This window comes from Sturnus vulgaris, chromosome 2 (genome assembly GCF_052056855.1).
Source record: "Sturnus vulgaris isolate bStuVul1 chromosome 2, bStuVul1.hap1, whole genome shotgun sequence".
Classification (NCBI taxonomy): domain Eukaryota; kingdom Metazoa; phylum Chordata; class Aves; order Passeriformes; family Sturnidae; genus Sturnus; species Sturnus vulgaris.
The window spans coordinates 10,823,824-10,844,710 of record NC_142244.1 but is presented as its reverse complement, the minus strand read 5'-3'; the positions used below and the strand labels follow the sequence as shown (position 1 = coordinate 10,844,710).

At 37.0% G+C, this 20,887-nt stretch overlaps 1 protein-coding gene across 2 annotated transcripts in view; it reads left to right on the top strand.

The window, feature by feature from the left end:
- USP25 (ubiquitin specific peptidase 25) overlaps positions 1-20,887 on the top strand; it is an 88,945-nt gene that overhangs the window by 40,452 nt on the left and 27,606 nt on the right. For both annotated transcript variants that reach the window (XM_014872979.2, XM_088157797.1), the window contains exons 6-11: positions 9,859-9,945; positions 14,524-14,661; positions 15,520-15,596; positions 16,305-16,378; positions 17,786-17,934; positions 20,173-20,300. In XM_014872979.2, the coding sequence (XP_014728465.1) occupies positions 9,859-9,945; positions 14,524-14,661; positions 15,520-15,596; positions 16,305-16,378; positions 17,786-17,934; positions 20,173-20,300 (653 nt within the window). The remainder of the gene's footprint in view (positions 1-9,858; positions 9,946-14,523; positions 14,662-15,519; positions 15,597-16,304; positions 16,379-17,785; positions 17,935-20,172; positions 20,301-20,887) is intronic.

Sequence of the window (20,887 nt, the reverse complement as noted above, 5' to 3'; positions counted from 1 at the left end):
ACACTGCAAATCTCTTTACTGAGCAAACATGGTCAAAACTTGCTGTCCTTTTCAGATCACTTCTGGATTTTACTTACCAGTGCAGAGTTGGTGAATTTGCAGTAACCTCCCTTCAGGCTGGAACAGATGGTTGTTCCTCTCTTAATTTTTGATTGCTTATTTGTTTGTACCTGGGCTTTCCATCTCACCTCATTGGTGCTTAGTTAAAAGCTTTTGTTAAATGAATTCTTCCAAATTTACCCTGAACTCCCAGTAGACAGCATAAATTTGATTACTGTTATGTGTGTTCTGCTTGACTTGTAGTTTTTTGGGGTTTTTTTGAGGTGGATCATATTGTTTGTTGGTTTGGTTTTGTATTTTTAATGGGAAGGATTTACTTTCCTGCAGGTTGCCTGTAGGTATTGCTGTAGATAATGAAATTGAAAGATTTCTTTATTTGTTCTATGACCCCTCCCCCTTCCCATTGAAGTTTTTTTGTTCTTAGGCCTCTTTTCTTTCAACATTTAGTAATCTAACAGGTGTTTGAATCTTTTGTGTTCCTAGAGATCTTTTGATATTTCCCTTCTCTTTCACCTTTTTCCTTTCTCTTTCACCTCTCTTCTTTTCCTTATTCCATTAGCTCTTTTTGCAATAGCAGAAACATTGTTTTGTCCTAATCAAAGCAAAGATTTTATTTCCATTAAGATCTTTATGGAACTAATGTGACTTGGTGTTTTACCTTCTCTGTTGTGTAATCAGATTTTACATTTCTAGCAGTCCCAAATCTAAAGGACTGATTTTAGGTGCATGTGCATTTATGTTAAATACTTTTTTATATAGGAAACTGAAAATCTTTAAATAAATATTTTAATGGAAACTTGAGTTTCTAATTTGTTAATCACAGAGATAAGAGCTGAGGGCAGAGAATATAAAAACCTATGCTAGACCTATGATCTCATGTTATTTATACCCAGTGTGCAACTTTATACCTTGAAAACAGATTAGAAAGAGACCTAGCTGGTTCTTATGGTCACCAGCCATACCATGTGAAAGTCTGTGGTGTCTGGAATTATAATGGCTTGATCCTAAAAGATAGTGAAACTTCTGGAGTTAGGTCTATGGAATGTAATTCAAGCAAACCATTGACAGATTTATAACTTCACTTGGTTGAAAATTTAGGTTATTAATATTATCTGTCAGCCAGGAAGATTTATGTTTCAAGCAACCATCCCAGGAAATTTAATGCATGTTAATTTAGAACATTAGCTAATACCATATTTATTTATCCAGAGGGCAGATTGACTACTTGGGTTGCATTGACTATGTAGAAGTATTTTCTTGCTTTCTTTGGGAGCCTTTTGTAACCTGACACATCACATAGGTCTAAATGTTAACTACTGTCAGTCACAATGATATATTGTGTAATATAATCTAAAACTAAATTGCAAAGAAAGAAGAGCCTTCTATTTAAGGGGTACTTGTTAAGGAAAAAGAAGATTTTGACATTTTGATGCTTTCGTTTTACAATGTATGCTTTTTATAGGCACCAATTAACTGACTTAGTGAAATGCAGTCATAAATGGTTTGTGCATTTGCATTAAGAGTATGCAATTTCTGAAGAGACGTTTGTAGTGAGTGACAGCAAACTCTAACAAGATTCAAACATCGCTGGAAATGTTGTCTTTACTCTGTATTTATTTGTGCCTTAGAGAAAAAGGCACATGTGGAAGTCATCCTCCTCTGCAGGGGAAGAGGGGAGTCTCTCTCCAGAGAGCTCTGAAACAAAGTTTTGCTTTCAACAGTTACATTCAGCAGGGTTAGAATGAACAGTAGTATTTTTCCCATAGTGTGACTTCTCAAAATCTTGCTCTTGAGGACTTCTGACTTGATAATAATATCAATTTAAAACTGAGTCTGCAAGAGAGTATGTCAAAAACAAAACTGTATTAAATCATGTTCATTTCTTCCTTACCTGCCAAGAAATGAATCAATTTCCTCAACGTTTTTTCTACCTCTTAAACTTGTAATAAACCTACATTTGGGACAGGAGTTCACCCATGCATGATTTTGCTACTGTATAGTTAAGTGAACATTTATAAAAGGATCCATAAATCTTGAGGTTTTAGAATATGTCTGTATTGGTTGTGTGTTGGTTTTTTATGCATTAATTTTTAATTCTCATTATTGTAACTACATATGTCTGCTCTTGAAATAGAACTTAAGACATCAAGTTCTTTAAAGAAACAAAACACAAATATACTGCTGTATGTTTTTACTTCTCTGCAGTAGATTTTAGTGGCCCCCTTGTGAAAAGGTAATGTCACAGTTTTTCTTGGCTATAAGAGTTTACAGCCTGAAAATGGCTTAGAAATAATAAATTTATGGAGCCTGTGGAGTGGTTCCTTCACCCCATGCTGAGCACAACTTAAAGAGTTTTCAAGACATGGGATATAGAAGGCAAGTAACTCTTAGGACATGGATATGTTGTTGGAATCATGTCGTAGGCTTTCTGCCTGTGCAAGTTCTCCCCTGGATGTTTAGGTTTGAGACACTGCACCAGAGTTAACTTCATCTTTTGGAGTCCCAAGTGGGGTTCTGGTCATGTGCAAGAAGTAATGTCCTGGCAGGATTTGCCGTGTGGAAAAGGTGCCATGGGATGCCCAGATTGTTCTGAGAATGTCACTAACTCTGTGGGAGAAGGAAAGTGTGTGAAATCAGTGAAAACTGTACTGTGGATGCTGCTGTTTCCCCTTTCTCCAGTTCCATTCCTCATGCACCATGTGCTCTCTCTCCCCCAGTCTCATGACTTCCAGAGGGCCAGGTTGCAGCTCCTCCCTTTAGCAAATGAGGTATCCCAACAGGACAGCTGGGGCTTTGCATCCCCACACTCCTTTCTCTGTGAGTCTGTCAGAGTCTCATAAGATTTGGTTTTTTTCCTCCAAAAGTGCATAGCTTGCTGAATGAAGATAACAAGCATAAATCTCCGAGGGTGCTCTTTAACTTCTATTTTCAGGGTCCCTAACACCACTTCTGCCATATTACTCTTTTGCATTGTGTTTGGGAGCAGCCTTGTTTCCTGGATGCCAGTATATTTGGGGTTAGGATCTCCTTTGGTCCTAGACTTCTAGTTCTGGGAAGAAGTGAATCAGTTTGATGGGTGAATCAAGCATTTTCTTCCCAGTTGGTGGCCCAGCTACTTACCAGTATTGTTCTTCTTTAAAGCAGCCTACCACAAGTATCTAACTCTTACATTGTTTTATGTTTCTTATTTGTCATGATGGATGGAAAGGATTGTGATGGATGATGTAGTAGTGCATTAATACCAAAAAGCCTCGGGCTGTATTATTCAATGTACATATTTCTACATTGTATATGAGTCCCTTGCTTCCCTGGGCATTCAGTGCAAGGTTGTAGGCTGAAGAACATTCAGTGCTCAATCCTCATATGAGTTAAAATGATCACTGATAGAATATTTTCTTTCCACTATTTCCACAGTGGAACAGCCTGAGGCAGGGGTTGGTGGGGGATATATGATACAAATTTCTCTGTAGAGTTTCATGGGCAGAGGAATAATGGTGTTAGAAATCTAATTTCTTGCTTCCCATTCCTCTGTCACTCCCTCTGTTTCTCTGTAAAGTGAACCTGTCCCTTCCGAATTCAGTCATCCCATTATATTTGCTGACAGGGTATTTCTTTTCCTGCTTTTTGTGCTTCTGTAGTCTCTGGTTCCCTCAGGTTGCTTGTCAGATACTTTAAACTCTTGCTTACATTTGGCAATTGGTAGTACTGCAAAATTTGTTACAAAGGTATGGAAAGCTTTAATGGATCACTTTGACTTGTAAATAGTTGCTCATTTAGTGAAACTAAAGGACACAGGATGCATTGTTTAGGTATGTTATTTAAATTTACATCACTTAATTTGGGCAAGAAGTTGAAAACTGTAGCCATGTAAGGAAATGTTGGCTGCGATTTTTTTGTGCTAACAGATTTTTTTTTTTTTTTTTTTTTTTTTTTTTTTTTAACTTTGACCATGTAATAGAGGAGTGGTTGGATGGCATTTCTTAGTATGTGCCAAGACACAAGCATAAAGTGAATTCTTCTGGACACATATCATACTTAGCTGTCTTCTGAATTGCAGTAATGTTCTGAGTTTGTTGCTATAAACAAGTAAATGTTCTCTAAATGCAGGCTGGTAATTCCATGGTGAGCTGTTTGTTTAAAATGTTGACTTAACCCAAGCCTGCTAGAGGTCTTAGTTTGGCTTTGTAGCTCAAACAGTATGCAAGCTGTTTTCCATCTTCTTCCACCTCAGCCTTTTGGTGATATAAGACATGATAGCTTAAAACTGCAATTTATACCTAGGTTTTCGGCAGTTTGGAATGCTAATTGGTTGTTTGTTTATAAATAAAAATGTCCTTTAGAGATGCTTTTCAAAGATTTTGAGACCTGGGATTGTGAATCTGTGATTCTCAAATTGCCAAATGTTTTCCTCATCACTACCACTGTACATGGTGGTGGTACATGGGTGGTTGTGCTGAAGTTCAGCCATCAGGCAGTGTCATATCTGTCTGTAGGAGTTTTTGTTTCAGGGGGAAGAGAAAAACAAAACTCCTCTTTCTATACTTTCACAGTGAAGTTTGAACAGGAACCTGCTCGAGCCCCAGCTTTGAAGCTGCTTTTCTCACTTCCCTTCTGTCTTCCTTAGGTGAAATTGTGTAAAGAATGGGAGAGAAGCTTTGGACTGTGCCAAATCCTCAGCGTATATAAAGAGGCACAAAACTGTTTTGGGTGACTTCCTAATTTTCTTAATGCCTGTCATGAATCTCTATCCTGGAAACAGGATTTACCACTTGAGAGGAGTAAGACACAGGTGGAGTGGGAGAAAACCCCAGAGCAAGTTATAAAGGAGGAGCAGGGTAGAAGGGAGTGTTGTGCCCAGCAGAACAACTGGTGCAGTAGCAATAAGCAGCCACTTAATGAACTTTGTTGTGAGAAAGTACTTTTAAAGAATATGAACCAAAAAGGAAAAAAAAAAAAAGGATAAATAGGAAAAGTCTGGAAAGCCTTAAAGAGGAGAGAGAGAAGTGATTCTTCCAAATTCGAACCAAAGAATGGCCTGGGTTGGAGGGGATCTTAAAGATTATCTGTTTCCAACCCCCTGCCATGGGCACTAGATCAGGCTGCTCAGAGCCCCATCCAGCCAGGCCCTGAACACTTCCAGGAATGGGGCCTATGCCAGTGCATCTTCCCAGTAAACAATGTCTTCCTAATTCCTGATCTAAACCTACTCTGTGAGTGTGAATCCATTCTCTCTTGTCCTGTCACTCCAGGATGGTCTCTATCCATCCTTCCTATAGGCTCACTTCAGGTGCTGGAAGGCCACAGTTAGGTCACCCTGAAGCCTTTTCTTCTTCAGGCTGAACAAGCCCAATTATCTCAAGATACAGGGATAGAGTCCAAAAGGCTTGCAAGTTGGTGAGAACTAGACTCAGCTGTCAGTGAAGTTGCTCGTGTTTTTGCAATACGGAGTTTTGGACACTAGTATTCAATCAGAGGCATACAGAAGTATTATATCACTAATTTGTGCAATATTTAGGGGCACTTTTATTTTGAACCTTAGCACTTCAAATATTGATAACTAGTAAATTTCAAATTCTTTACTCCATTGGAGGACACATGGCAATGCATGCAGGTAGGACCATATATTTCATAGCTTTGTGTTTTTCTTTGATTTGAGTTAACATGAATAAAATGTTAACCCTAATAATACTCAGTCTACCCCATTTAAACTGGCTCTATATACATTAAGCCACCAGAATTGTTTATAAAGTAAGAACATAAATCTGTTGGCAGAGACAAACTATTCTAAATTATATACTTTGTGACATAGGGCTCGATTTTTGCTTTTTATTATTAGAACAGTAATGATGTATTCACTATTTAAGATTGCTCTCTGCTTGTTACACAAAAGGAAGGTAGACATGGTCTAGGCTTTGTGGCTTTAAATAAAAAATGAAATAAATATATGTCAAATTGGAAATTCATAAAAGGTCCCAGATGACTAAATGAGCAAAATGAGTGTTGTGATGTGCTAATACATACAAGTTTTCAACTTATACAATATCATGTTTTAGCTAAATGCCAGTACCTAAAGGAATTTATTTAGGATCTCTGTAGGAATGCATGCTTTTCTTTTTCCTTGCCCAGAGTTGCTTTTCAAGCCCTCCTAGTATATTTAGTTTTTGGATTTCTTCCTTCTATCCTGTCTCTTCCCTCTGTCTTTCCAAGCTTAACCTTTGCAAATTCAGTGGGAAGCTGTCTGTGTTCATGGTATTATGAACTTCAGGTTTTCAAGCAGACTTGTGTAAAGCTGATGCATATTAAAAAAGCACAGCACTTGTGGACATTTTTTTGCCTTTTTCTTGTTTTTTAGTTCTCAGTGCTGGAAACAAATGCAAAATTGGTAGTCAAAGAGAACCAAATGTTTATATCAATCTGTTAGTGAAACAGTTGATTTTAGTGGCTGATGCTTACAAACTTGCAAGAATCCACCAGAGAGCTTTCTGCAGCAGTTTGTTCAGTCATCTTGTATCTAGATTCAGAAACAGTGTTTTCCTAACCTCTTAAGTTTTATTGGTGATAGTAACATTATTATTTTGGGTCTGCTGGTGGCTTTTAATGACCTGTGTTGCATGATAGGCATTTATAGATTTAATATACTGACTAATTTATATTCTTGCAGCATTAATGCAGCACCACAGTTCTTGAATGTTAAGAATTAATCCTTTACTCAGTCACCTTAAATTTTGGCAAGGTCCTTATGTTTGATAATCCTAGACTTTAAGGGAGGAAAAAGGGATAAGCAGAGTGTTTTCATGGAAGTCAAAGGAAACTTACATTCAGAAATTGTGTTTGAACTCAATGTAAGTAAGCATTGCTCATAAAGGTGAGTATTTAGTGTCTTACAGCTCTACCTAGTTCACTCTGGTATGACTGAAGATAAATCATAACCACTTAGAGCAGGGAAAAGCCACAGTGTCTTGTTGCTGTTCAGTATTGTTTGGTGTGAGTGTCTTAAACTGAGACTGGATTGCTGTTCTTGTTTATTCTCATTTACTTTTACTGTCTTGTTCACCCCAAAATTGAGAGAATATAAGGCAGTTTTTTACAAATCTGTTGATGTTCATGGCAATTTGAATTGGTGTAACTTAGTCAAGTTTCCATATGTCAGCTTTTAAATGGTTTAAATGCACTGGGGAAGAAAGGCCACAAACCTGCCTTGTAGAGAGTTTTTCTTTCATGCATAAGTTTGACTTTAGTCAATTGTAAAAGTACTTGATCAAGGACAGCAGATGTGAAGTATGCACCTTTTAGATGCAGCCTGTTTTCTTACACTGAGATTCCTGACACCTCTCTGCAGCTGAAGCCAAGTGGGTGAGAGGTGAGGTGCTGCTCCATGCAGTGTGTTTGGAGCTTTAGGTTAGGGTCAGTGTGGGGCACGTGGGCCAGGGACAGTCTCTGCTTTGTGTCTTGGTGGCTGCAGAAGAGCATCTTCTGCCTCATGGGCTACTTAGCCTGGGTGCAGGGAGCCTGGACAGAAGTTGGCTCAGCAAACTGGAAAGTGTTTTGCATTGCCCCTCTCTGGGCTCTGGGGTGGTTGGCCTTGGAGGTCTCTGCTGGGTTTAGGTGAGCAGGTTCCTCACTGAGATGCTTCAGGCACAAAAATAGTTGGTTTCAGGCACTTGTTTGCACTTACACTGAGAAATTATCTTTTTTAAATGAAGGCAGAAGTTTCCTTAAGTTGATTTAGCTTAGTACAGGAGAGCTACAGCATGACACTGTCCTGTGTGCATTAGTAGTGTTGGCAGTAGATAAACTGTGAGGGCTCTGCTGCATCTCAAAACAACCATGCATAGTGTAACCTTTTCTGGCAAGAAATTTAACAACTAAACATCTTGCATAAGAAATTTTGAATAGTACAAGGCTGAAGAAGAAAAGGGCAAATCAGACAATCCCCTTAATTACTCTCAGCAGATTGCACAGATAGGTTTGTTCAGGTCAGTTGGAAAGTATGGATTATGTTCAGTAGAGTTCTGAATTAAAGAAATGGAGTTCTTTGTGAAAAACTTGTTGGATTGAATGTCAGGCAAAAATGCTAAACTTGAGTACAGCTTTCTGTACATAATTTGCGTGTTTGTATTATGAAATTGGCCTGCTCAGCTGCTTGGCACTTTGATGGCACTTGGATTAGTTATGGAGAGAATTCACCCTTTGGACATTATATTTCAGCAGCTGGTTTATTTTGTACATAAAACATTGCTATGTTTTACTTGATGAAGGGCCCACCAGTGGAATGCTATTACATCATGAGACATAACTTCAATTAGTATCAGCTTCTAGACTGACACTTGAATTAAATATTAACATTTTCTTTGCTTTGAGTAAGTAAACAAAGGACTCTGTTTTAATCTGCCATCATTGCAAGGATGGATAAAAGGGGAACATGTATTTTGAGCAGCGAAACGGGAAAAAAGTTTAACTACTCAGTTGTCTACCTTGATTCAGCAAGGACAGAAAGGTCTTTTCTCAGCTGATATTTTTGGTACTTTTTGCATCTAAAAAGAAGTGTGACAGTGGTAGTCTCTGTTTTATTGGGGATGCTGTATACTGTAGGGTATGGGAAAAGGTTAGACTCTGGACAGGCTCTTTCACAAGGACAATCAGGAGCATTACAATTTTGCACAACCTTTTTTTCCCCCTATCAGTATGTTCTAAATAACTAGAATAAGTTCAGAGCCTCTTCAAAATTTGCATTTCACTTATTTGCCACTATGGTGTTGAAAGCTTATTAAACTGATGTGATCTGTGACTTAAGTCTTTACATGGGTAGGACAAGTTCTGGGATCAAAGTCTATTGCTGGGGTAAGCAAACTCTGCCTTTCCAAAACAAATAGCTAAGATATGTGATAGAGTGGGAGGAGAGTTAATTATAGATTGTATACCCAAGAAAGTACAAATAGGCAGGCAGATCTTTCCTGTGCTTCCCTGATGAGCATGTTTAAGGTATTTCAGACCTTTCCTTCTACTCTGTCTTCATCAAAATGCTCTTCTGTAATAAATTGATTTTTCGTTAAGTTGCTTTTTGTCTGTACAGAAAAGCAGTGATGCAGTTCCACAAGTTCTGAGGTGTCCAGTTCTCGGCCCAATGCATTGGACTTTTATTGTTTGCAACCCAGAGTCATCTTGCTGTTGCACTCTCTTGGCTCCTGGCTCTGTTACACTCAAGAGTTCTTTGTAGGTGTACCTGCAGACACCTGTTTTCATGTTCTAGACAGACAGACACCTGTCTACTCATGTGTCCATATGTTATCAGTCCCTAACCTGCAAAGTTGTATAACCCAATTTCCTTACTCTAATGTGCATCCCTTAGATCATGGAGGAATGGGAGGACAGAATGCAAAATATTCAGCTAATGCAAGTGGAATTAAGTTGCCCATGCAGAGATGTACTCTATGCACTGAGTAGTAGATGACAAAGGGCCTACAATATAAATTCTAGATGGCTAAACAGTGTTTCATGTCAATTGAAAACTGACAGTTACACAATTAATAAAATTCTTGTTGTAAAATGTAATTTGCCTATTATGTAAAATTATTGTTCCTTTTATGTGATTAAATGCAGAGATTTTTTTTTATTACGCTGTTTTCTTGGCAAAAGTAATTGTCTTCTGATGAAAGTATGTTTAGCAATACTCTGCCTTCTGAAATAAAACTTAACATTTCATATGTTTAACACTTCATTTGTTTTTCTAAGGCTTATTTGGAAGAGTTTTGTATTTGTAGAAGTGGTTAAAGGCTTTCTTAATTTGTTTCTTTTCAGTCATTATTTAACCTACTGGAGTTTCGAAGACTAGTTTTGAATTTCAATCCTCCTGCAAATGCTCAAGATTTACCCCGAAACCAAAAGGTAAAACGAGAAGCTGACTTCCTCTCATGCCTGAAGAGGGCATTTCTGTCTTGTAATTGAATTTTGCACTGTTCTGTAGCTCATACAGCGTGGGTTTTAGAGGTGCCACTTAACAGTTCTCTGAGCTTCCTGTTGTGGATCTTATGTAAATGGCATCAGGCTCACAGCAGAGTATGGGGCAGGTGCTGAGAGATGCAGAGTATTTCTCATGTGAGTGTAGCTTGTCTTAGCAAATGTATTTTATTTCAGTTCCCTCCCACTCGTGATCTGACATTGAGCTTTCATTTATTAGCTTGTCTCTTCTGGTTTTTCAGGAGGTGATTATAAGTATAAATTTTCTCATATTTATTATCCTGGTACTCATATAGGACTGGGGAGAGGAAGGCCTTGGCTTAGGTTTCTTGTGGCTTCAGAATGGCAAGTGGGAATGGTCATGGTGTGGGGGACAAGACAGACCTGTTTTTCTTCCTTCTTGGGCACCCTTTGAAGAGAGATACAATGGGGGCCCCTTGGTTTCTATGTTATGCAATGGGAAGGAGGAAATGGAAAAGGAAGTGGCTGTATGAAATGTGAAGACACTTGTTCCCTGATTTTTAGCAAGGACTTACAGAGCAATGAATTTTGCATATCCAGAAATTAGAATCATAGAATAATTTAGGTTGAAAAGAACCTTAAAGATGAACTAGTTCCAACCCCTGTGCCATGGGCAGGTGCACCTTTCACTAAACCAGGTTACTCAGAGCTCCATCCAAGCTGGCCTTGAACACTCCCAAGGATGGGGCATCCACAGCTTCTCTGGGAACCTGTGCCAGTGCCTCACCACCCTCACAGTAAATTAATTAGACTATTGCCTGTTACCCCTTTCTGTCAGATTCAAAGAAGGGATTGTGTTGTCAGCCTGTTCTTAGTTGTTTGTCCCCTCAGGCTTGTCTGGCATGTTCACTATCAAAAGCAAGAGCTGTAATTAGAGAAGCAAAAGAAAACAGGCAAAGAGAAGACAGTGTCCATTTTCTAAACCTCTGGGTATGTTCCATAAAAGGGAAGTTGAATGTTCAGTCAGGACTGGATAATTTCTCTTCTGCTCTACCCCTTTCTTTCCTCACCACATTTAAAGTACAAGAAGTCACTTTTTTTGGTTGGAAATCATATTTGCATTAGGTCATGAGATGGTGTGAAAATAAAACACAGTTAGTGTTCCCATCACAAGGTAGGGATGGGGCAGTGCATTTTAATAAGAAAGATAAGTCATGCTTTACAAAGAGTTGTACTAAAATATTTTTATTTTTAGATTGACTTTCTGCCCAGTATTTAATTTTTCATCATAGAATTTGTTTTAGTAATATCCTTCAGTACTCAGAAATTCTATGTTCATTTTTCAGCATGTAAAAAGCAATTGGCATCTAAAAAGTGGTATGAAATAGCTGATAAGAAGCTGTTGTCTTCATAAACATCTTACTCAAGCTTTGACACTTGCAGCCAAATGCCTTTAGCCGTTCCAAAGCACTTTATTTTGGAAATTCTGACCATGACAGACAATAAATTTGTGTGAAATGGTGTGACACCAGGCAAGTGCATGGATTTGTGCAGAAACCTTGCTTTCTGCAGGCCTGCTAGAAAGAATCTCTGGCAGTAGTTTGTGTCCTCTCCTTTCTTATATTCCAGAATGAAGTAACATTATTTCTTGGTGTACTCATCTGTCTTATCTACAGCTGAAAAAGGGTTGAGGGGAATTTAGCATAAGTGATCACTTCACTAGTTTGAATTTAGACAGATAGAAGACATAAGTATGCATGCCCCCACATGTAGTGCCTTTATTCCTTTATAAAGGAAGGCAATTAGAGGCAAATTGATTTAGAGTCGCAATATAAGTTACCAGTTGACAGTAAAAAAAAAAAAAAAAAAAGCCCTGGAATTTACTTCTGACTTATATAAAACTATTTTGCCTCAGTTTTGGTTTTGTTTTTATTTTTATTCCAATATTGACTACCATATGTGCATGACATTCTTCAAGATCAAATTTCCTTGCTAATAAAGGACATGTTTTAATAATTACAGATTTTGAATACTTGGGTTTACATCCTGTTGTTCTTCCAGTTGGTGGGAATTACAGTTTAATGCTGGGGTCATGACAATCTCTTGATTTAGAATTAAAGCATGTGGCTGTACTTCAGGGAATATTGCAGAGCAGGGTGTTCTTTCCCATCAATATATTGAATCCAAGTGCTATGAATAATTTGGCATGTCAACTTTTTAATCCAGAAGTCATTGGTATAAATTTTTACTTCAAAAAGCCTCCAAACAAACAACAGCCCCACCCTATTTGTCTCAGCTCTTTGGCTTTGATTTTCTGGATTTGAGCATACACTTAAAATCTTCCATTTGATTTAATTCACATTATTTTAATTTGAAAGTAATTTGTCTTCCTTGGTTTCTTTCTGTAGAACAAATGCAGTTCTCTGTAGTTACTGCAGCTTCTTTGCTGTCCCAGTTCTCTTGACTCTTGCTGTCACATGAACAGATCTTTTTGCTGTACGAACTGAGACCAGCTAAATATTTGACCTCAGTGGTATCTTCAGGAAACATTTTATTATCAGAGGAAAGGAGTTACTGTGCTCCAGGTTAGCACATCCTTCCTCCTGTTCTGATATTATTGTAATATTATCATTATCTCACTCTCCTGGCAAACTGATTTGCCATAATGAATGTTTGCTATGTATTAAATATGTAGGATGCTTTAAAAGCATTTCTAATAATAAGTTATTCCTACATGTAGTAAGAAATTATTTATGCAGGCAGGATAGGCAATAAAATGGAGAATGTCTTAATTATGAAATTTCCATACAGTGCTTAGTTAAAAATTATTTTAATCTTTTTTGTGTTGGTGCATGTACAGGATGCTTTAGAGGTGAGAGCTGTATGCTGTGCTGTAATCACTTTATCAGTTCTTTGTTCTGATGTGCAAGTCCTTTTGTGGAACTCAGTACTTTATTTTAGAGACTGGCCCACCTTATTTTGAAGATTTTAGGGTTTGTTATAGTCATGGATCCTGTCTAATGCATGAAACTGAGCTTTTTCAAAAGCAGCAAGAATTTCCCTGGTTTTAGAGAACTTTGGTGGCCTTTGTAGATATTTGTTTTGAGTAATCCTACTGACATTAGTGGGCAGTTGTTCAAGCTAAGGCTACAAGTATGGCTAAAATTCAGCCAAAGTTGTAGTGTAAATTTGAGTAATGCAGTCATGTACTATGTATATTAAAATAATGCCTGTGTACTTCAGATTTAGTGAAAAGAAGGTAAGATCTAGAGTATTCTGTGGTTAATCATTTGTATTATGTATATGAACTATCACTGGCATTGAGGCATCTTTATAAAATGTATCTAAAATTTAATATTCCATTTGTTTCAATAGAACACTTTATGAAAACAGCAAGAAAAATGCAATTTTTTTCAGTTTGTTTACTTCTTTTGTTGTTATATAGTACTTTAAGAATCTAAATGGGAGACTGATTTTATTCTTAAGTTAGGATGATTTGATGCTGGATTAGGGTGGCACTTGAAGTGCAGCCTTTTCTGCAAGGTGGACTAGAAGAGCAAGTTAAATTCAGAGATTTACATGACTAGAAGTATTTCCTAGGTATTATGTAGAACACATTGAATTCACTGTGTACTTTTTAAATCTGAAGTAAACCAGATTTTACATACAAAAGGCTTTATGCCTTCTGAATTGACACAGGAGTGACTAAACAAGTCTCCTGTTTGATGAGCATGTGGAGTAGTTTGTCATCAAGTAATTCCAGTTTGACCAGTATCAGACATCTATGCTGCCTTTGAATGATACTTTGTTCTAGATACAAGTGGATATTACATAGGGTTTAATTTCACAAGTATTTGCCAACTATCTACTCAAGAGTAGATATCCAATCTCCACAGCATTGGTTGTCTGTGATTTAATCTATGGTATTTGTGTTTCAGTTTATTTGTCTTTCATTATGCAGGCAGAAAATATTTCTTCTGTTCTGGAAATGAGCAAAAGAATGCCATAGTCACTGTACTTTAGAATTAGAAATGAGAGCAGCTATTTTACTTGTCTCAAGGGAAATAATAAAGGTTAATATAGACCTTAGAAATTTAGCCTTCAGTAAAAAATAAGTTTAAAAAAAACTGCTGAATAGTATGTAGGCTCACAAGAAATTATTCTAGAGGTATAGAGGAATACTAGTTACAATAAAATAATGCATATTGTTGCAGTGTGTTTATTTAAGGCTTTGTAAGTCTTGAGAGAAACATTTCTGTCCTAAATGCAACTCTTCTTGTCCAGTTGTCAGTTCAGGCCCACTTCAAGACAAACAATAACATCTAGATATGATTTCAGGGTGCTTTTAGTTTCTGAAATGGAATTTTCTTCCCAGCAACTGCATTATTTTGTAACACTGACAAGTAAAAGGCATGCAGCATTTCTTTGCTAGTACTACAAGTAACCTTATATATTATTATGACATTACTCAGTTTATTGGGTAATGCTTCTGTTCAGTAGATTTGTGTTATCACTTTGTTAAATATTTTTATTCTTCACATACAGGAACATAGGAATCTGCCTTTCATGCGTGAATTGAGGTACCTGTTTGCACTTCTAGTTGGTTCAAAGAGAAAATATGTTGATCCATCAAGAGCAGTTGAAATCCTTAAAGATGCTTTTAAATCAAATGATTCCCAACAGGTAAATTCCATATATTTTCAATCAAGTTTATGCATGTTTTTATATGGCCATATTTTTATAGGAAATACTTACCATGGACAACAGAAATTCAAAATGCCCATGGAAAAGCAGTTTCTAATTATCACAGTCTTTGACCTTTTCCTATAACCTTATGTGATTTCTGGTTACATTTATTGAAAAGATTAAAAAAAATTCCAGACAACAGGACTATTTTATTCAATAAGATTTCTTCCTGTTATTTTAGAAATGAACTAATAGTTCAACATTCTTGCTTTTAAGATGTAGTTTAGCATCTAAGTCTGGGGCTTTTTGAAAGATAAATACTATTCTCATCTAACAGTACATCTGGGGCTGTACTGTGAATGTACAATCTCCTTATACTGCTGGATTAGATACTGGTTTGGAGGATCTAAATATTCATATTCAGGATTATTACTCAAATCTTAATGTGCATATTCTGCTTTTTTTGGAGAAACATTGTTTCTTCAGATGCTTTGTTTTTCCACATGAAGTTATGTGGCAGAGGTGTTTAATTACAACAACTCTGAATTTAGTGCTTGATGAAAGTAATATTAGTACTGCTTGCTAGATACCAAAGGGTTTGAACAATGGGATTCACGAGATGCCTTTGGACTAGCATGGTGTGAAAGCTGAGCCCAAGTAACAAGGATCACAGGACAGTGTCACTGCTGAGGAACACCAGAGCCACTCATAAAAAAAATCAGTCATGGCACAGTCTTAGACATTGTGTGGTTTTGGAACACTGGTGGGGGGAGAAAGGAATTCTGCTAAACTGATCTTGTAAGGTGACACTTTATTGTGTTCTGTTACATATGTGATCTGATTATTTTTTAACAGCAAGACGTTAGTGAATTTACACACAAATTATTAGATTGGCTAGAAGATGCCTTCCAAATTAAAGCTGAAGAAGAGAGGTAAGATTTTTTTTTTCTAGCTCTGCATGTTGAACATTTGGATGAGAGAAAAGCAAACCAAATGACCAAAAGGCCAGTTTTCTCTATGGCTGAAAAAAATTTGACTCTGTAGCTTGTTTTAGTGCGTGTGTTTTTTTCCATACATGTCAATACTTTCAGATTTTTTCCACGAGTTGTATTTTTTCACCCTCTTATTTCATGTTAGAAATCTATTTCCATTAAGTCCAGAGTATATAAAGATATTTTGTAGATAATCAATAGGCTTTTTGTATTTTAATGCCAATTTGCTTTTTGATCCTGTAGTTAAAGTACTTCAAAACCTCGCTCCTCTATCTCATCTCAGAAGTAAATACTCACTGTATTAGTGAACATCTGGAAACTATTTTAAATACATGATTTTTTCTATAATGTTTCAAGAAACAGTTTTTACAAGGGGTTTGTACAGTTTAACCACTCATTATTGAATCTGGTTTGCATAGATTGTCTTAGAATGAAACACTTCTGAAAATTAGTTTTTAGAATATACTTTTCCCTGCAAATATCTGAATCCTTGTTATTGTCATTAGAGGAAAGTACAAAAATAAATAAACAGTAAAATGGGCATAATTTCTATAATGAATTCAGAATAGTCTGTTCATAGTTTTGTAAGTCAAAGGTTGTAGCTTTGACTTGGATTGTTTTGCACTAACACAGGTCCTGTTTTTTTAGGGATGGAGAGAAACCAAAGAACCCAATGGTGGAGTTGTTTTATGGACGATTTCTTGCAGTAGGTGTACTTGAAGGTAAGCATCAGAATTTACTTGAACTTCTTTGGTCATGTCTGTTCTGTGCTTGTCCAAGCACACAGGTGACTGATGCACTTTTAGAATTTTAGCTCCTTCTGCAGAAGCAGGTGTGGAGAACACACATATACATTAGTCTGTGACAAATGATTGGTCAGGTATGAGACTGAGGAGCAATTCAGTGAGCTACAGGGATCCACAAAGACTTTTCATAACCTTCAGGAGCTGAGTGTAAGTTCTCACTGCAGCAGAAGTTGGGGTGAGATACTGTTTGGATGAAATTACTGGGGCACTGTTACCACTAACTAATGGTGTACAGAAGGCAAGATACTGTATTTCACTGAGCTGTTCTCTCATGCTCCCTCTGATTAATGCAATTTAAAACTTCAGTTATTGCATGTCCTTCTGCACAATTTCTCATATGGAAAACTCACCCTTCCAAAAGTACAGTTTGTTGCAAAACAAGGGAATGGAAACCTGCTCAAGGGCAGTATTGGAGAGAGCACTGAGGAGGTACAACAAGCTTCCCTTTATTTTATCTATATGTAATTAGTAGATCTGCAGAATTGTACTGTTCTCTATTTCCAAGTGCCTATGGAAGTATTTTTGAGTCATTTTAATGTTGGTGATTCTGCCTCCCATCCAAATGAACTTTTGCATTTGAATGATGCAGGTATAGTCTGTTAAGTGGCTTCCAGGTTATTCTGTGACCTTGAACATGTTTGAGTTGTCAGATTTCTTGCTAGTAGCTAGCATTCTATATATTTATATGTAGCTATTTTTATCCCTTACATTCTCATTTTAACAGAGGAGAGGTGTAAAAATCAAACACGTGAAAAGAAGCTAGGAGATGCAAGACTTGATACTGACTTTTAGGTTGAAATAAATTGAAATTCTAGGTTGAAATCACTTGTCCCCCATATTTTTCCTCATGTTTACACTTACAACTTTATACAGTGTTAGCAAATTATAATCTTTTTTTTCAGTACAGAAAAGAATGTTCTCTTTTGTGGCTTTTTTTTGTAAAATGTACTTATACAAAGGGCTCTTTCAAACCAGCAATTCCACTGACTTTGCTGATACAATATACATTTGTATTATGAAGCTCCTATTTGCAGAGGAGGACTTTGATTTATATGTGTAAAACTTCCCATATGTCTGTGGTGTCAAGTAATTTTAAGTTTTGCTTATTACCAAAAAACGGTCTGAAGAGGAAAATATAGTAATTATCAATATTGTTTGAGTAACCGTTTTGAACAAATTGTCTTTGGACATATAATTAAATTGTTCAGTAGGAAAATGTGGCTATTGTTCAATAGACTAGATCAATTGACCTAGGACTCTTAGGGTTTTTTTCAAGGTAAATGTTTTTTCTAAAACATTAACTGTTTAATTTTTCATATGAAGGTAAAAAATTTGAAAACACAGAAATGTTTGGCCAGTATCCACTGCAGGTTAATGGCTTTAAAGATCTGCATGAGTGCCTAGAAGCTGCAATGATTGAAGGGGAAATTGAATCTCTCCATTCAGAAAACTCTGCCAAGTCTGGTCAGGAGGTGAGTTAAGTGTTCATGTGGACTTCTCTTGGGATGTTGTTGTAATGCCCTTCATTTTTCTTTGGGTTTCATGTCTTGTTTTTATGGTTTATGGCACCTGCTGTATAGATGGGAATCCCCATTGCCTGTAAAGGTTGAGTTCCTTTCTCTGTGCACAGCTGTTCATGTTTCATCACAGTTATTTTAAAGATGTGAAATCTTAGAAGGTTCTTTCCTACTTACATAAAAAGTTCAGGTGTAATTTCTTCCTTGATGTCAGTCTTTTGCAGCAATGAAATTTTGCTTCCTTTAATCATGTCAAAGTACACACTTTTTTAATTGTGAAGCCTAGTGATGCACACTAAAATCGTCCTCCAGTCTGAAGTTCTGGTGCCAATTCTGTGTTTTACAACAATTATTTCATCTTTTACAATGAACGTATTTCCTGAAATATAATTTGAAGAAAACATAATCAATCCCAAGTTTAGTTTCTTCATGCAAGCTGAAACCTTGTATGTGCCTACTACAAGAGCACAATTGTTCATCTTATGAACTGAAGGTTATCTTGCACTTATAACCTGTGTGTATTCATGCATGCAATGTCAGTTCTGTTATAAATGCTTGACTAGAAAAGTCAGACTTGGGTATTGTGAGTTTTTTTGTTTTGGTTTTGAGGCTTTTTTAGCTTGTAATATTGGGAAACTGGAAAACAGCAAGATAGTGATGTATAGGCCTATACTGTTACTCTTTGAGTTCTGTGAAATTGTCGACTTCTTAGCATGAGGAAGTAGAAGTGAAATAGCCATATGACAGATTGACAGTGGTGGAAAACCAAGAAAAGTAACATTGCTTCATTATTACCAGGGCCAAGTAAATTGGTTATGTTTCCCTGAAATCATCCATATTGCATTATTGCTTCTTTTAGTAGTTGTGTTTAAATATAATGCCTGAAAGATGTTACAGTGCATTGGAAGGTTTGGAAGTACTAAAGAACTCTGCATTTCTTGTAGCTTTAACATGGTCTGTCTCAACTGAACAAAGACTTGAAGTAACCTTTCTCTGAGCTGATTGATGCCAAAGCTTAGAGAACAATAATGTGGTGCTCACATGTGTTGAAAGATCCTCAAAGTAACATTCTGGTTTTTTCCATATTCTCACCATTGACTCTAATGAGGTATTTAGCATGACTATTAGTACTGTTATTAATAGTAGTAGTAGTAGTATTGTTATCGTGATGCCTAAAAGCCTCAATTACTGAGCAGGGTGTCAGCAAGTGAGCTAATGTAGGAACAGAAAAAGGAGACAGTCTCTGTCCTGAGCAACTTAAATCCTGCTTCAAGGGATTTTAGCCATGAGCACAGGAAGAAAAGGCTGTTTGCCAGGTATTGTATGAAAAGACTATTCAAGACATTTGGCTGGATAGGAGAACTTGAAGTGAGCCCCGAGTCAAATGCCACGTCTGGACTATGGCACTGATGACAGATATAAGTCAATGGTGTCTGCAGCAATCAAAGAAACTTCAGGTGATGGTTAGACACCCATAACTTATTAAATGGGTAGACTGTGGTTGTTATGTTTGAGAATGGAAAGAAAAGATCTTCAGTACTGGAAGTGGAGCTGGATTTGCATTTGCATTGTAGTTGAGAAACAACGTATATTAAAAAAGAGGAGTGTGGATAGACCTCTGCTGAGTAGTCAAAGACAAATGGGGTAAGATGATGATAGCAGTGATTAGACACATGAGTAGAATCTTTAAGCTGTTAGTATGGAGGAAATGTCGAACATCAGCTGATCCTGTTTCAGAGGGGGTCATTAGAGGCTTTGAATGATATCAGGTGAATGAAAGGATCAGGAAGTAGAGACTGAGAGAGCTATAGCAGGAAGAGGACTTGCTAACAACCCTAGTGAAAACAACTCTTTGAGTATCATTGAAGAGTTAAGGGAACAGATCAGTTGGCAAGACAGGTAGGCTCAGGCATGAGCTCATTTTTGTATGAGCAAAATAAATGTGAGTGGTAAAAATATTTCTGCCTTCTCTGCTGGAACACAGATAGGAAAGCTCTTATGCAGCATGGGCAACAAAATGGCCTGTATATACACTGAAGGGAGAAGGTGATAACATTGGAAAAACTTATGCTGACCTGCCCTCTAAAATCAATTTCTCTCACAGCTGTGTCAGTCTGCTGGTATTGTATCATTATTACTGAATTTCTGCTATTGGAAGGCATTAATTTTGGGAATTTGTGTTTCTTCATCCAGCACTGGTTCACAGAGCTTCCTCCTGTCTTAACTTTTGAGCTATCAAGATTTGAGTTTAATCAGGCTTTGGGGAGACCAGAGAAGATACACAACAAATTAGAATTTCCTCCAATTTTGTATCTAGACAGGTATGGTATAACATTATCAACAAAATTCTAGTGTGAATATAAAATAAATCTTGTACGTTTGTTAAGTTGATGATATGTCTTTTGCTTACTTGAATCATATTATATTTATGTTCTGTTTATACAAGTTAGAATTTTCATGGGTTTCATCTGTGTTAGAAAATACACATAGATCACAATTTAGGACATACTGCTGCTTTGTGTCAAAAACCTGCTTCCACTTCCATTTATTGCTAGGTACTTGTGTACACAGGCAAAATACCTTGAAAAATCACACTGTTTGTGTCCATTTGGGAAACAGGGTGACAAGTGGGATATTTCGTGATGTTCCAGATACTCTTCAAACATGCAGTCAGTTCTCAGCGTGAGTGCATGCAGTTTCTCTGTAGAGCTGAAATATCAGGATGGCTTTCAGTTAACTGCTGAATGTTATTTGTGAACCTAAATAATGAGACAGGAGTATTGCTCTGTGGTTGCCATTTAAACTACTTAATTTAGAGTCTCTCTTATAGTGGCTTTCTAACACGTGTTTGTCATCCATGGTATCAACAGAGCTTTTGACACTGGGGAAAAAGCATCTTCTGAAAGTT